General features: G+C 43.8%; 1 protein-coding gene across 1 annotated transcript in view; it reads right to left on the reverse strand.

The window, feature by feature from the left end:
* sptb (spectrin, beta, erythrocytic) overlaps positions 1-16,695 on the reverse strand; it is a 44,605-nt gene that overhangs the window by 15,044 nt on the left and 12,866 nt on the right. Inside the window, exons 3-21 of the mRNA XM_073483048.1 lie at positions 12,830-12,981; positions 12,519-12,692; positions 11,288-11,385; positions 10,412-10,492; positions 10,143-10,258; positions 9,895-10,007; positions 9,613-9,800; positions 9,266-9,383; positions 8,818-8,976; positions 8,429-8,731; positions 8,200-8,350; positions 7,182-8,052; positions 6,894-7,031; positions 5,539-6,298; positions 5,099-5,301; positions 4,185-4,275; positions 3,596-3,742; positions 2,152-2,418; positions 555-779 (exon numbers count right to left, since the gene is read on the reverse strand). Coding sequence (XP_073339149.1) covers positions 555-779; positions 2,152-2,418; positions 3,596-3,742; positions 4,185-4,275; positions 5,099-5,301; positions 5,539-6,298; positions 6,894-7,031; positions 7,182-8,052; positions 8,200-8,350; positions 8,429-8,731; positions 8,818-8,976; positions 9,266-9,383; positions 9,613-9,800; positions 9,895-10,007; positions 10,143-10,258; positions 10,412-10,492; positions 11,288-11,385; positions 12,519-12,692; positions 12,830-12,981 — 4,355 coding nt within the window. The remainder of the gene's footprint in view (positions 1-554; positions 780-2,151; positions 2,419-3,595; positions 3,743-4,184; positions 4,276-5,098; positions 5,302-5,538; positions 6,299-6,893; positions 7,032-7,181; positions 8,053-8,199; positions 8,351-8,428; positions 8,732-8,817; positions 8,977-9,265; positions 9,384-9,612; positions 9,801-9,894; positions 10,008-10,142; positions 10,259-10,411; positions 10,493-11,287; positions 11,386-12,518; positions 12,693-12,829; positions 12,982-16,695) is intronic.

Consider the following 16,695-nt stretch of genomic DNA (forward strand, 5'->3'; position numbering starts at 1 on the left):
ACAAGGGAAACAGCAGGTACCAGATTCTGTTGGGAAATGGCTTTATCGATCTCACAGAGCATAAGAAATGAAAAGCATCTTTTGTTATCCTAAATTTTACCGCTCTAAAAAAATTGTCTCCAACATTTCAAACGGTAAAAGTCCTTCTTTAAGCTGTCTCCTCCACCTGATTAAAGTGGATTGAAGCAGTGAAACCAATAAAGGATTAAGGCTTTTTTTTTTTAACCAAGATTCACCTGAAGAGTCAATTTCATAAAGAGAGCTGGTGGTCTTACTATCATGCATACTAAGTGCACATACTGTAATTGAAAACTTCATTTCCGTATTAATAAGTTATCATTTTCAGGGGATAAAAAAAAAAAAAAACATCCTCTGAAGCTCAGGCTTTCATATTTCTAAGAGGTGTTATCTTGCTGTCATTCAAAAGCCAACATTAATCCAGCTCCTTTAAAAAATCTAACATTCCTTATTCTAATTTTGTGCTATCAATCATTTTGAGAGGGGCAGGGAGTTTCGACACATTAATTTTGCTCTGAAATTGGATCCATGCTCACAAGCTCATCGGCCAGGTCTCTGTAGAACTGATGGACAGACTTGGCGGCCTCCAGCTTGCCCCTGCGCTGGGCCAGCGGGGTAAGGAGCTGCTGGAAGTCCCTCTGCAGGGCCTGCTGCTCGGCCTCGAGCTCCGGCTGGTCCTCCCTGCCTCCGCCGTGCTTCCTGGCGGCCTCCTGGAGCTCCTCCAGCTCCCGCGCCCGGTCACGCACCTGGTTCTCTGTCATCTGGCGAGGGGAGACACGATTAGAGATAAAGATGAATAGCCTTTCAAGAGCCTAATCATGATGTAGTGGAAGGTGAAACGACCAGAAGTTAGTTTTTCTTTGGTCGTTTATGTGTGAAACTGAAGTTAGAGACTATTTTCAGCAACTGATTGCATGAAATTTTTACTAATGCAACACAGACTCTCATATAAGTTAGAAGACCTATGGTGTTCTTGTTGTTCTTTACATATATATTTAAATATGTCTCACGACTCGTCTCCAGTATACAAAGCTTTATTCAGCATTTACTGCTGTCTTGGATGGTGCCTGAGGCTGTTTCTGGTTTAATTTACAACATATTGATCTTGTGATTGATATCACATCAGTGAAATAGTAAAGATGGAGAAAGTCATTATACGTTCAACCTTTTTTATGAATTTATGGTTGTTTTTATGTCAGATTTTAGGGGATACTGCAGCTTCTCAGCACCCTTATTGCAAGTGATGTGGTTCAGAGGGTTTTTTGCAAATGTATTGTGTGTCTGTAAATGTACCACTTTAATGTCAGGCAATATCTGAGCATTCATTCTCTTTTTTTCTCAGAAAATTTGCAGTGTGAAACCATGTAGAAAAAAAGGAGCAGGAGAAAAAATAAATTGTAGGGTTCATATTTAAGTGTTTGTTTTTGTAATACTCATTTTGACCACAAGAGGCTCTACTACCCCATGGTCTAAATAGGACTTTTGATTTCTCTGTGCACACTAAACACAAGATACATCTATTGTGTGTTAGCAGGTTATGTAACATTACGGTCAAGTCTTTCTTTTGGCGAGGAATGTGTTATAATTGACGCTAATCTGCCGTCGGTGCCTCTAGTGGAGACATCAGCAGGTCAGATCAAGCAGCGACATTTAATAGCCGAATTCTGACATATGAGCCTTGATGAACAAACTTTCCTCAGATCATGTGTATAATGACTGACAGGATAAAGCCAGGTTTCCCACAACGCAGCTGTCCCACAACAGTTTTACGCTCCCCCTGCTGGAGCCCCCTGGTAACTACTACTCTTCGTATTGTACTCTTACTGCTGCAACTGTCAGTAATCATTCTAACCAAAAACTATGATGCCTCCCCTGGCTTTTTCTTTTTTTACCCAATATGCTATTGCAGGTTAGTGCCTCAAAGTAAGAAATTCTTGCTGTGTTCAGGTGCCAACCGTAAAGGACAATATCCTATCCCACACAGATGCTCACTCACCTAAAGTTAATCTTGGGAAAGCACATAAGCTAAAGCTAAAACTTTTATGTATCCTCTCCCATTGTGAGATTCAACTACATAATCGAAGATGTGCATATAACCAAAGGAACTGTAAGCATTAAAACAAAGACACAGACCTGGTGCTTCTTGAGCAGGATGTTGGCATTGGTCAGGTCTTTGACGTCCTCATCTCCGCTCTGTAGCTGCTGCTGCAGCCCGCCGAGCCACTTCTTCATATCAGTGATGCTCTGGTCGAAAAGCTCCGAGCGGTTGGCGTCGAACAGCAGCCGGGCTTTCTCCTGGGTGGTGGACTCCAGCTTGTCCCAGAGCTCGTGGAGTTTAGCCAGACGCTCTGTAACAATGGGCTCAAACTCAGGCTTGGACTCCATGAGCTCCTGGCCCTCCTGTATCCAGAAAGACACAGAGACAAGAAAACAATAGAATTTATAGAAATAATGGAGGAGACAAGTCAAGGAAATGATTAAAAGAAAGATAGCAAAAACTTTACTTGATTTATACTTCATACTTTATCAATAAATGTTCTATTATCCATAGTAATAAGTTAGTCTGTATTCCTGTCGTAATTGTTTCACTATCTCTGATTATATGCCAAATATATAGCAACATTTTTTTGTTTTTCAGTATTTGTTATGAGGATCCGTCTCTTTTTCCCTTCCTTTAAAACGCTGAAATATATTTGATCTTGAACTCGGGAGGTGTAAACATGAATTTATCCTCTTAAATGATTTGGGATGATTAGCTCCCCTGCCAGATGGTATGAACAAATTCTTCACTAAGATTTGTGTTTAGATGTCAGTTGGCAAAAACTATTGTTTACATTTCCCAAAACTGCTCTGTATTCACCGAGACGTGCCTTCTTTCCGGCAAGAATTTGATCAAACTCTCAACCTCATTACGGAAGCAATAGACGCGCTCACTTCCTTTTTACTTTAAGACCTAATTAGGGATTCCTCATCGAGGAGTTAACCCCGCATTAAATCAGTTATTGTCAAAGGCTAATGTGAAGAAAATGGGAAGCTCTTTAGATATTTTGTTATTATAGGAGACCTGTTATCCTTTTTTCGTTTTTTTCCTTTCCTTCAGTGTTTTATAAAGGTTCTTGTGCATGTGAAAGATCCTGAAAGTTGAAAAGGTCACAGTCCACAGCAACTGAAGCTCCTCTCTCCCACAGAAAATACTGCTCCTCAAACGCCTCATCAGTCATCCTGACTTTAATACCGTGGCTTTGTGACATCACACTATGTCACCATGTCACACACTTGCATGATTTGTGCCTAGCAGCTAGATTGGCATATAAGAATTGAATTAGCACAGCTGCTCTGTTGTTGTTAGCGGTGCCGGGTCAGGCGTGTGTGAGCTGACCAATCAGAGGAGACTGGGTATTCAGGAGGGGGAGGCCTTAAAGAGACAGGAGCTAAAACAGAACGTATGAAGTAGAAGAAGTATGTAAACCTATTCCAGTATGAAAAATAAAATTAAGAACCTGAAAATGAGCATAATGTGTCTCCTTTGAAATACTTCTATACCCCTTTCTCACATATAAAATGCAGCGTTACCAACCTGGTCTACTTTGTTGAGCCAGTCCTTGTTGGAGGCCAGCTCGGCCATGAAGGCCTGATGTTTCAGCCATTTGCTGTGGAGGTTCCTGGCCTCATCGTACGACGTGTCCTGAGCCGTCAGCATCTTCTCGTTGATCCACAGAGTCAGCTGAAGCATGAAGAGAGAGGAACATAAGGGATTAGCCAAAAAGATTCAAATCAACAACAAAGACTAAGAAGCGAATAGGGTTACAAAACTTGGGAAAGTCATGGAAACATCAGCATTTTAAATTTGTGCAGAGGTGACTTTGTTTGAGCAGGATTTACGTCTTTATCTTTAACAAACAGAGCATTTACCAATTAGCCAAATGGGACCCCTATCCCAAATAGGGATGATATAAATTTAATCAAAGAAAGCCTCATCAAGTACCACTGTGTCATAGTAAACAAAGCCTGGTGTGTTTGGCAAATTGTCTACAATAATCAAGCGATAAAAAGAGGAAAAACACTGTGATGTCATGTCTCAGTGAGGGGATAATTAAACCAATAATTCATGTACAAATTGATGTTACCAAGCGATAACATGAACAGTAAACTGACGGCGAACTCACATCCTGAGTGTTCTGCAGGAAGTGCTGCAGGTCTCGGTTGTCTCTGAGCTTTTCTGACACCTCCTGGGCTCTTCTTTTATTCTTGTCGTTCCTGAAGGTGAAACACAAAAACCGAGAAAAAAACGCATTAAAAATCACAAGAGTGAGCCCGTCTTCCTCCCCCTCTTCACTCAACACCTCTCGCTGTGACATAACAGGATGTATCGCTGAACGACAGGGAGAGAACACACAGAAAAATACCTGCCACGGTAACCAGAAACAGTCATCCGTTTCTCTGCTACACCGTGAAGAATAGCTCTCACTTAAAGATCAATATCCATTATTGCAGGCGCCTGTCTACCAAGCTGGATTGTGGGAGGTAATGGGAAAAGCTCCCTTGCCCTCTTTACTGCCTCTTGTTGACATTAATGATACAGTGATAAGAAAGCCGTTTCACTGCTGAGTCGGTTAAAACTCTGAAGATGAATGAGATAGACTGTGAAGATGTGTTTTTCTACATCAGATCAGGACCTGAGTACTATTCATCAAACTGCTAGGAGTGAAATTTTTACACTCAAGCGATGATAAATATAAAAATCCAAGAGGTCTTTAAAGGTGGTTAAGAGTGGAAATGCTGTCTGGCTGCAATACAGGAACAGACATGCACCTTCTGAGACGTGTTTTGGAGTACAAAACATCATTCATCAGGTTTTACCTAGTGTTAGCATGCCAAGTGAGTTGTGTTGTTTGCTTGTAATTTAGATACAAAGAGTGTATGTACTGAGGAGTAAGGCAATCTTTTTTAACAGTGTGCATGTGGTTTTTTTTCCTTTCCGGGAACAAGTTTGATAAATTATTGTGATGTGGGGAAAGAAACCCCTATAAATAGCTAAATTTAATTCACATTGAGCAAAAAAAAAAAAATAACGACTGACCTCTCTATGATCGAGTCCATTTTGTCCTGAACTTTCCCAGCGTACAGGTTGTTGCCGTCAACCAGCCGCTGTCCGCCCTGCAGAGTGCCGTCGATCTTGTCCTGGTTGGCCTCCATGGTGCTCATAAAGTCCTCGTGCTTCTTTAGAGCTTGCTCTGCTCCGGCCAACGTGTCGGGCTGGTCTATGTGGGCCAAGGTGTACTCCTGCGACAGAGCGGAGAAAACATCAACACGGAGAATAAAGAAAGGACACACAACCAGCTGACAAACATGCGCTGTGGTAACTGACCACACTGCATTCTTCCATACCACATTCTTTTAAATACCTGTAGCATCACTAACCCCATCATTAAGGAAGCTGATGACTCTTACTCTTAAAGACAAACAAGTTATCATCTAAATTTCTACATTCCAACGCCATACAGACATGCAGTTTAGTACCTGGTTGTTGAGGATGGCCGCCACAGCCTTGCCGTCCCTCATGAACTGCTGGAAGCCCAGACCCTGGTCCAGGAAGCTCTTGCGGCTGTCCCACATCTTCTGCAGTTCGTACCACCCACGGTCGAGCCCCTTCAGCCTCTGCTCCAGCTGCTGGTACTGAGGATCGTCCTCCTGACCCTGGGTGACCTGGACACCGGTGTCCCTCACGCGGTGATAGTCCTCCTCGTGGTTGTTTATGTCTTCCCTTACAGCATCGTGAAGGCTGAGCTGCTCCTCGGCCTCCGGCAGCGTGGCGGGCACTTCCTCTGACGCCACAGCCTTCTGGGTCTTAAACAGCCAGGACTGGAAGTCATCCATGTCTTGAAGGAAGGTCTGTAACTTGCTGACCTCGCCCAAAGAGTCCTCTCTGTCTTTCAGGGTCTTCCTTAGCGTGTCCCAGGCGTCGTCCAGCTCTCTTCTGCGGGCCAAGATATCATCGGCATTCTCTGGATGGTCCTCAGCCAGCTGGTCGGCTTCCTTCCTCAGGAAGGTAAGCTTGGTGTCGATGGCGGCCAAATCTCTCTCCATGCCGAACAGCTTCCTCTGGATGGTCATGACGGCTGCCAGGTCATTGCCGAGGTCCTGTGTGGACTCGATCACCCTCGTTTTGTCTCTGATCCAGGAATCTGTCTCGTCACACTCCAGCCCGTAATTGTTCAGGCTGACGGCAGAATCCACTTTCTTCTTCTTGTCCTCTACCATGGCCTTAAAGGCCTCCCACCTGAAAGAGAATTATTTATTAAGTGTTTGAATCACTTTAACGTCATCTTAGGGGAATGTTTTATACCCCGAGCTTTCTAAAGTCCTGACTGGAAAGAATCATGTAAAGTCATACACTAATTATATGAAAAAATATATTTCCCTGGTTCATTTGCTAAAACTTAAGTAAATATATTCAATTTATGTATTATTCATAAATTGGAAGCTTTATTCTCAACATGTGTTCAATTGTCTGCTTCCCTGTAGACACATTTCACTTTATTTCTGCCTGTCCAGCTGACCTGCTGTGCACTGACTAGAAGAGCTCACAAGCAATTAATTCAAAATAATTGGAAGTGCACACGAGTTTCCATTCTACCTATAATAACTGCCAAATTACTTCTTTTCAGGAAACTTCTTGGAAGTTATTAGGAAATTATAGACCTGTGAATTAAAGCTTTTAATGTACCTCAGGAAAAGAGAAGAGCATTAATATTTGAGTCTTTTCGGTTATTTCTTTCAGGTATAACGCTGAATGATTAATGAGAAATGCTGATGCACAAACAAACATTAAAATTTGTGGCACATATAAGAAATAGATAATATATTCAAAGCACCTCTTATTAAGTCGCGTCTGACATTCTTTGACCTCTTTGGTGCGAGGGTGTCTGCTGTCCTCAAGCTGTTTCACAGCTTTGTTGACGTCATCGACTCTCGACTGCATATTTGCCATATCTTGAGCTAAAATGCTCAACCTGAAAGCAAGAAAATAAAAACAGGACAGTGCGCATGATGCATAAACATGTGGAAACAGAACATTTTTCAAGATTTTTGTGAATTATTATATTAAATCTAGACTACAAAACAATTCATGACTGCATAATAGCATTTTTTTTTCTGTGTACCTATTCTGTACTACTTCCAGATCCTCCAGCTTCTCCGGCACCTCCAAACCCACCAACCACGTCTCCTTCTGGCCCATCCAGAGCTCACAGGCGTCCGTCTCACTGAAGATGGTGTACAGGGCCATCGCGTCATCCAGCTTCTTCTGTCTCAGGTCAGCCAGAGACATGAGCTCCATGTACAGGTCCTTGATGTCTTTCAGACGTCTTTGGATATCAGGGGTGTTTTGCAGCTCCTCTGGCAGCGCGTTGGCCTGTTTGGATAGCGCATCTATGGTGGCTCCGTTCTTGATCGCTTCATTCTTCAGGTTGTTGTGCTTTTTCAGCAGCCGCTGTGTGGTGTACTCGTCGTGGCCCACGTCATCGCTGCTCATCTGCCTCTTGGCGTCCAGCAGCCAGGCCTTGAGGTCATCAGCGTCTCCCTGAAACTGGAAGAACCTCTGGGTGTCCTGGAGGTTCTGTTTCCGGAACGCAGCCAGCTCCTCCAGCTGCTGCCACTGCCTCCGGATGTTGTCCATGCACTCTTGAACCTTGGGCGAGCCAAAGTGCTTGGCCTGGATCATCTTTTCTCCTTCAGCCAGGAGCGGTTCCAGGTTGGCGCGGCGGGCTCCGAGCTCGTCCTCGAAGGCGCTGTGTTTGCTCTGGAGGACCAGCACGCTCGTCAGGTCCTTGCCGTAATCCAGAGAGGAGAAGATGTGCTCCTTCTCTCTTATCCAGCTCTCCAGCTCCGCCACCTCCCACATGAAGTTCCAGAAGAGGCGGGACTGTTCCAAGCGAGCCCTTTGCTGCTCCGCCAGGGCACAGACCTCCTGGTAGCACAAGTCCAGGTGCTGCACCCTGTCGCGGATCACCTGGGGATCACATGGCTTGTAGGCTGGGGGAAGCACAACACATCAAATTATAAATGCACTCATTTTAGTTTCTCTACTTGCTTAATTCTTCTCAGGATTACTAACAAATACGATTAATCAGAGCTAAAAACAGTGATTCATGTTTTCAACACAAGCAGCCCTCCACTTACTGTCTCCATTGGCGAACTTGAGAGCAGCAGCACTGGCGTTCTGAACTCTCTCTGCCTGCAGAGCGATGTCGTTCTCTAACAGAGCATGTTTCTGTAACAGGTCTTCCACTTCCAGCAAGTGTTTCCCAATGTCAGGAGACAGAAGACGGGCCTAAAGAGAAGAGGCGATCAGTTTAGTGTGTACAGAATAAATGTCATTAGCCGATGAACGTGACCTCCTGTGCTGTACCTTCATGTCATCCGTCCAGCTGATGATGTACAGCATCTCCTGGAAGATCCTCTGCAGGGTCAGGTTCTTATCCAGACGCGCCCTACGGGCCTTCAGCAGCTCCTGCAGGTAGTCCCACAGGCGCAGGACGTTGTCTTTCCGCACGTCGATCCGTTTGGCGTCGTGGTATCGCTCAGACTCCAGCTCCTTCGAGATGTCCACCAAGGCCTGAACACGTTCCTCGTACGCGGCGATGTCCGTCTCAATGGCATCGTGCTTCTTCTTTGCTGCCTCCACTGCTGGCAGGTCGTAACCAAAGTTGTCCTGAGGGGAGGAGAGCAGAGGGTGGATCAGTGGAGGGGCACAAGAAATTTTACTTTACAAGACACACTACTTCCATAGTGTTTTACCTGAGCCACTAGTCTCTGGTTCTCCTGCAGCCAGGTCTCCCTCATGGCAGCCTTCCTGTCGAATCTTCTCGCCATCTGTTCAAGCTTCTCCTGTCTGATCAGCTCGTCTCTCAGGACGCGCTCCCGCTCGTGCTCCGCCCTCTCCAGACGCTCCCAGGCCTGCACACAGATGATGAGACGGATCATGAGGGATGGTAGGTTTTTTTTTGACAGGTGCAGTGGAAGTATAATACTTTTCATTTCTTTGCTAGATCCCAAGACTTTAGAGGTCAACTACAGAATTTTGCTCATCTAGCTGGGCTGAAAGCATCTACTTTTTAATTATTAGTCCAGTAATCCATTAGTTTATTGTTGTTATTGTTATTGACATTTTATAGACCAAATGATTTATCAATTATATAATCAGCAGATTAATTGATTATTGATGAAGAATGGCTCTCTTTCTCACCCTGTTGATATCTGCGACCAGGGCTCCCTCTTTAGGCGTGTAGACTCTCTGGTTGTTGGCCCTCATACGACTCTGGATGGTGAACAGCAGCACCTCGAGGTTTCCCTTCTCCTGGAACCTGACAGAAAACAAACACAAGTCAAGATTTTGTTTTTGTTTGATTTAGATTTTTTTGCTATTGTAACTCTGACACTTCAACTACTTTTTGCTGAATATGAATAATTTTTAAAGTGAGTCGTGTCTTTTCCTCTTAAAAATTTAAAAATGCGACAGGATAAAGACAACAGATTAGTATGAATATAGAAATAGAGTGCAATGTAATGGGAGGGTGTCTTGGCTCAACTCACTTGGGTGGCTTCTCTACAGTGCGGTAGGTGTTGAAGGCCTGAAGCTGCTGCTGAACTCCAGTCAGAGAGTTGGCGAGTTTCCGGTTGTTCAGCACGATGATGGTCTGCTCGATCCACGTCAGCAGGTCTGAAGCCAGCGTCTCGTACTTATCAATCATCTTCTCTGTCTCGATAGCGTGATCCAGAACCTGAAGAAGGAGGTCAAAGAAGGTTAAAGAAGCAGGCTCAGGACACTTAAGACATGAGTACATACTGTATGTGTACGCCATCTTTCCGTCTCACCTTTCCAACTCTCTTGCCCTCCACGGCGAGCTGCTTCATCTTCGAGAAGTAGTGGTAAAATGCCACAACGTATGTGATGATGGACTTCTCATCTGGGTTCTCTGTGAACACATCTACGAAACAAAACACACAAGTCAGTCACAGCCAAGCCAGAGACGTCTCTGGGCCCGAGGTCTTTTTTTCCACCAGGCTTAAAGCTCATAAACATTTAGTTCTACATGAAGGCACAGCCTCCATCAGTCACTCGCCTTCTGGGTCTAACAGTTTGGTCACGCCAAGCTTCTGCTCCGCTACGTTAAAGGCGCTCTGGAGGTTGTGGGTCGGGTTGGACCTCTTCAGACTGTTAAATTCCACCAGATCCGGCCTAAGAGAGGAAGACGGAGAGAGTAAGAAAGAGAGAGGTGACAATGAGACGGCGAAAGAGAATGAGGAGGAGAGACACTGAGCAGATGGGTTTTTATGTGCGTTTACATTTCAAAGCTGGTGAGAGTGGTTTTGGCCATTCATCTCTCCTTACCGGTGTTTGTGTATGAGAGCGTTGAAGGCCATGCCGTCTTTCCAGCTGGTGGTGAAGTTACTGATGTTGACATTGGGATACCTGCAACACAGCAGCCAGAGGACGTCATTGACTGAGGAGCTCCTGTTTTAAATCAATGCCTGAGATCTGCTCGTCAACACGTGTATTACGAACCACATATTTCTTTAAGTTCACGCCAGAGCAGATGAAGTGATTTCCAAGAAGAGTAGCATTTTGTTATATGCTGACGATCTATTCATAAATCTTGAGGTATGAAATTTACAGTTATGACAGGATCCATAGCCTACATTAAGGGGAAATCTGCTGATTCATTTTCTTGACAAGAGTAAGAATAGTAAATTGATACCATTTTCATGTCTGTACGATAAAGGGGGCAAGCCAGGAGCCTGTTAGCTTAAGTTAGCTTATCAAATTTGCAGCTTCTGCTGGCAGCTGGTAAACTTAGTTTAGCTTAAAGACTGAAAACAGATGGAAGCAGCTAGCCAGGCTCTGTAACAAAATTCGCCTTCAAGCACCTCTAAATCTCTAAAATACTTACAGATTTTAATATACAGATTTTTTTCCTTTAACATATTTATATTTAACATATAAATATTAGTCAAAGATTCTTAACATAACAAAACAAATAAGATTTTAAACAAAAACCAAGAAAATCCAAGCTATATAAGCTCTAGACATAAAATAAAATATTAAAAGCCGTTTTTAAAAGGTGAGCTTTGAATGACACGGTAAAGGCAAAAAATATTTTTCACCACTACAAGATTTACAGCTGTGCAGATGATTGGATTATTATCTGAATTCCCAAAGGATGTTTACAACAGCTTGGTGATGGCAAAGGTCACACATCCCACTTACCCTGCAGTTTTCATCTGACACCACAGAAGAAGAGCGTCCTTGGCGGAGCGCGTCTCCTTCTGGTCCGCCTGGCCCGTTTCCACAATAATATCCTGGATCTGATGAAGAACAACAAGCACAGCTGGATGGTAAATAATGAAACTTAACTAATGACTGTGAGGTTTGCAATCAAACGAGAACAATTCACAGCAGAGACAAAGAACAAAAAGCTATCTGATAATGACATGTTATTAATAAGGAACATTTTTGGCAAAGTGGCATGAACACCCCTTTGAAATGCATAATACATTATAGCTGGCAGCAAAATTAGGAATTAGTGTAAAACAAAACTAATCTAAAGTGATAGTTCATCAATATTATTATCCGAGTGGATTTGCACAAATCTAAACCTGTGGTCCAGTTGCTAGAAGGAGGGCTGGTAATTATTGAAGTTCTTATTTTCCCACACAGTGGGCCAGTAATTAGAGCAGTGATGTGATCTGAGAGACAGGCCCTGAGAGAGGGCTAAATTTAGCCAGCTTTGGTTCTCCTTGGTTTATGCAGACTGAAAAGATACAGACAGGACCAAGTCAACTCCTTTCTTTCCTGTTTCTTTCTCTCTCTCTCTCTCTCTCTCTCTCTCTCTCTCTCCTTTGAAAAGTCTGAATAATGCAGGAGGCCATATTGTTTGAACTAACATGTCTAAAAATAACAGTGTTGCTGTCAAATTAAAAATAAATATATGCCCCCTACAAGAAGATAAAAGAGTCAAACAGACACGTTCTGATGTTCTGGATGTGCTTCTAACAGCAGATAATAACGGCTGGAACCTGAAGGCATCACATTCGAGGAAAGAGAGAAAAACATCCCAAGGCTGCCGGCTGAAGCTGTTTGTCTGTGCTGCATACATACTCTGCCAAGTAGGACTAAAATGAGTAATAATGTACTCTGATTAGTTGATGGTAGTTTAATTTTAATAGCATACATCAACTCACTCTGAAACATTTTTCAGCTAATTAACAACCTATCTGGACACAAAAGCTGGATTTTGCAGTCAGAGCATCCAAATATAATGAGATTTACATTGTTTGTTTTATTTTGAAGATTATCCCTATTGACTATTATTAACTTACTGTGAGTAGTGATCGTGCTGATATTTAATACAACAAAAGGGTCCAATCAGACTGTCAAAATCAGTAGCTGAAGAAAAAGAATATGAGCTCTCAGGTGTCTCTCTGAGGTCTTAGTTTACCTGGAAGCGAAGGATGATGGTCCAGATGAGGCCGAGGATGAGGCGATGGTTGCCGTCGACGATGTCGTGGGACCCCATGTTCTCCAGGTGGACCCTCTGCTCTTTGAGGAACTGCAGAGCCTTGTCCACGTTCTCCAAACAGTGGATACGCATTCGGCCTTTAGTGGGTTTTGGCTAGAGTCAGGAACAAAAGAACGAGTCAGAACACAGAAGGTTATAAAGGCAGGCGGGACCACAAGAGACAGAGAGGGATACCGGACTGAATGTAAAGAGGAGAGCAAAACATAAAAATGTCAGGTTTGACTTCTCACCAGCCGTTCGCCCGACAGCACCTCCAGCAGTTTGATGAGCATGCGTCCGTCCCGCAGGTCCAGGTAGAGGTCAGAGATGCGACAGCCGACCCGGGACAGGATCGAGTTGACCCATTTAGTAAAGGTCTTCTTCTGGACTGCCTCACGCTCATCTGGTGGGAGCACAAAGTGAAGGAAGAACATGAGCTCCGTGAGGGAGGAAGTAACTTCACATCTACAGAACAGCACCGCTGGAGCTGCTGGAGATTAACTGTCCTGCTCAAGGGCACTTCAGATGGATGGAGGAAATCTTATTAAGCCTCAGTGCAGAGTTAAGCTGCCTGGACATACTTATTGATGTTAGCTTCGTCTGCAGCAAACACGCACTCAGAAATGATTGTTTCGGCTCCACTAATTTAATCCAACTCACTCCAATAACAGAATTTCTAACTTCGCATCAGCTCAGCCTCAAAGAAATATGATCTACATGATCGTGGACCAACGATGAGGCAGCGGGCCCCTGGGCACAGACTTGTAAAAGGCCCCCCATCCCACCTTCTGTGCATAGGAGACTGATATTTTGCAGGTAACCCAGAGCTATCAGGCGCTGGTGATGCTTCAAAAACTGCACCTTAACTGAAGTATTTAGCAGATGCACACCGAGACTCTTCTGCACAGATATTATATGAAATACAACAGCACAATATACAAACTAGATCATGGAAAACCATCAAAGGAAACATCAGATGCAAGTCCTGTTTAATGAAGAGCTATTCTGCTGTTCTGATTTACCAGTGTTACTGTTTATTAAAGTTATTAACTATCACTGTAGCCTCTGTATGCAGTGTAGGCGTAATTTGAAGGAGGAAACAAACAACAACAAGTCTCGGATTTAATTTGATTGACTCGATATTAAAAGACTCTTATCAGGAACAAGGGTAAAAATTTACTTTTACAGCCTACTTTAATTTTAAAAGTTCATGGGAGGTGGACCTATGTACTGTGCTGCCAGAAGAAAAGTGGAATCACATTCTTGGTTTCATCAATTAAAGACATTTAAATCTTAGTGACGCCTGCAACATGTATACTGTAAACATTCACCCGCTCACCTCATGCATACGTCATGGACCTGGCTACGACACATAAACTATTGGGCATAAATATCTGATACTTTGCAGGATACCGATAACTCGATCATCAATCCTTATCCATCAATATTTGGTATCTGACCCAAGAAAATCTGCCGACATTACTCGACTGCAATTTCAAAACTCGGGCGTGACGGTGGTGGAGAGATGCAGAGAGCGAGGGCATCAGACTTGGATATGTTTTTGGGAGGATGAGCGCTGCCCACGTGGTGACACATCATGCCGGGCTCACGCTCACACTTAAAAATCATGTCTGAACGCACGGCAGATGTGCCTCCTACTCAGCAGCGAAAAATAAAACTAATTTTGATGCGACCGTATGTCTCTATGACCTAATGTTCTATACTCTGCTTGTTTTGTTTGTGGACACACTTCACGGGGAATATGAACGGGGGAGTCGGCGTGGGTGTGTGCTTGTAACTGGGGGTTGTATCTGCATTTATCAAGCATAGAAAACACACCAAATAATCTACTTGTATGACAGGCTTTCTCTTACTCTGACTCCGACCATGATATGCACTGATCAGGGATGCTTACTGTTACAGTTAAACTCAAATTCTAGCCATAACTACCAACTTTTGTCTTCCCTGTGGTTGAATTTAGATACAGTGCTTACAAATCAGCCCACAGAACGTTTTGACATCAGTTGCACCTCCTGTTCACACTGAACTTGGCAAAAGTAGGTTCAGATACGACGCTGCATACAAATGAAATGAGCTCATTGGAACATTTGAACGTTGTACTTGAGAGCGCCTGTTTAAAAGAGGATTAAAACAAATAAAGGATTAAAATAAAGTCCCAGCAGGTACGCGCACTCACGCGTATTGTAGACACACAGACACAGCTTCTTAAAGTTTATCAGGTCAACCACTAGTGATGAGGCACTTTCTCCTCGCGAACACGTGACACCCCCTCGGGGCGCCTCATACGGGTCGTCCTGTTTGTTCCTGAACCCGAAGATGACTGCAAACTACGGAGTGCAAAGGACTGCATCCTTAATGACTCGTGTAATAAATGATTCAGACCCCGAGGCTGTGGAGAACAAGCACGGAGCAGCTAAAGAGCAGCAACAGAAGAAGAAGGAAAAGAAAGGAAAGAGTGGCAGAGAGGAGAAGTTAAAGATATCGGATTAAAGGTTAAAAAGGAGATGATGAAAGAGAGTGGGACACAGGAGGAGACAGAGAGACTGGAGCAAAGGTAAACCAGGAAGGAGAAAAGCGGGGAGAGTGACTGAGATGCAGGTATTCAGGTTTAATCTACAGAGACCCGGCCAGGAAACTAGAACAAGATACGTTACCTACAGTATCTCCCCTACTGCTGAAAAATGACCCAGAAAGCATCAACAAAGCTCCAGCCTCATTCTCGCCGTCATCAAAGAGAAGAAACCAGGGGTTATTGTATGTATAACACATGGAGCAGCACAGTACAGTAAATAAATCATGCCTCATTCTGCTCCCCTCAGCAGAACAACGGCACGCACCGCTCCGACACATCCACACGGACAACCACGCCATGAAAAAGTAATGCCAATTAAAGACGTGCAAATAACTCAAAGCTCCAACAGGAGTGTCAGCGTGGATTCGTCACAAGCTGTTGCGTCATTATCTGTTATAAAAGCATCCCTGTGTGCAGTAAAACCCTTCTGAACTATTTGGGCGGCCTCCTCCAGAGGATTACACATTGGAGGCAGTAGGGGGACAATTAAAGCTTGGTTATCCCGTATCACCTCACATCAGGAGACCTTGAGAGGGGACGCGGTGCACATCGATGCTCCTGGCCATTTTGGAAGCATCGGACAACAGAGGGGGAGGAGGAGAAGGAGGAGGAAGGAGGATTGTTGCTCGCATGCATCCTTCTGAGCCGACTCCGGATGAGTAGTTCAACAAGCTCAATATGACAACGAGTACGCTCGCTGCTGAACAACACAGCCAGCAGCGATCATCGGAAAACTAAGTTCTGTTTAACTCCAACATTCCAGCAGAGATTGAATATACATGGTCACTCTGATATAAAATACACTAAGATATAAGATTTTATTCACTGTCAAAGTCTCACTTTTTCTGGGCAGTGGCCACAAATACAGACTAAAGACAAGGATACAGCTCAAATGGGACCACAAGCAGGAATTGGCATACATGTCCCCGTCTGAAGTAAGCTGTTTAATAATTGCTGTATTTGTGATAAAACTATTAAAGTATATGTTTATATAGGTATTTGTATATTGATATATCGGCCCTACAGATGTCTTCCGTCTCTTGAATATAATGGAACTAGATGGCACTCAGCTTGTGGTGCGCAAAGGGCCAAAAAATACATTTTAAAAACTTAACAGCCACGTCTCTTTCCAGAAATCATACTCAAGATAATCCACAGACTTTGATGCACATGCAGAAGGAAGCGTGCAATTACTCATGGACGAGAGGCTAGCGAACTAAGCTGGCGCAAGTACATCTCAGCCGAGAAGGACGCAATCAGCCTTATGTTTACATCCCGTGCTTTCACCAGCCTCTCGTTCATTGGTGTTTATTTGACAGGGACAGTGCTAACTGTGGTACGGCTCAGAACCAAAGTATAAGCTACTTTACATCTGTAGTCGCTGGGTAGGAGACAGAGACAACACCTCAAAAAGAAATTACAAGACAATACATAATCACTGTACAACAACATCAGAAACCCCGACAACAACAGTAAGATTTCAAAACATTACACTCCAACAATGACAACCAGATTTCATGAGAT

The sequence above is a fragment of the Pagrus major genome, chromosome 16 (genome assembly GCF_040436345.1).
Source record: "Pagrus major chromosome 16, Pma_NU_1.0".
In the NCBI taxonomy this organism is placed as follows: Eukaryota; Metazoa; Chordata; class Actinopteri; order Spariformes; family Sparidae; genus Pagrus; species Pagrus major.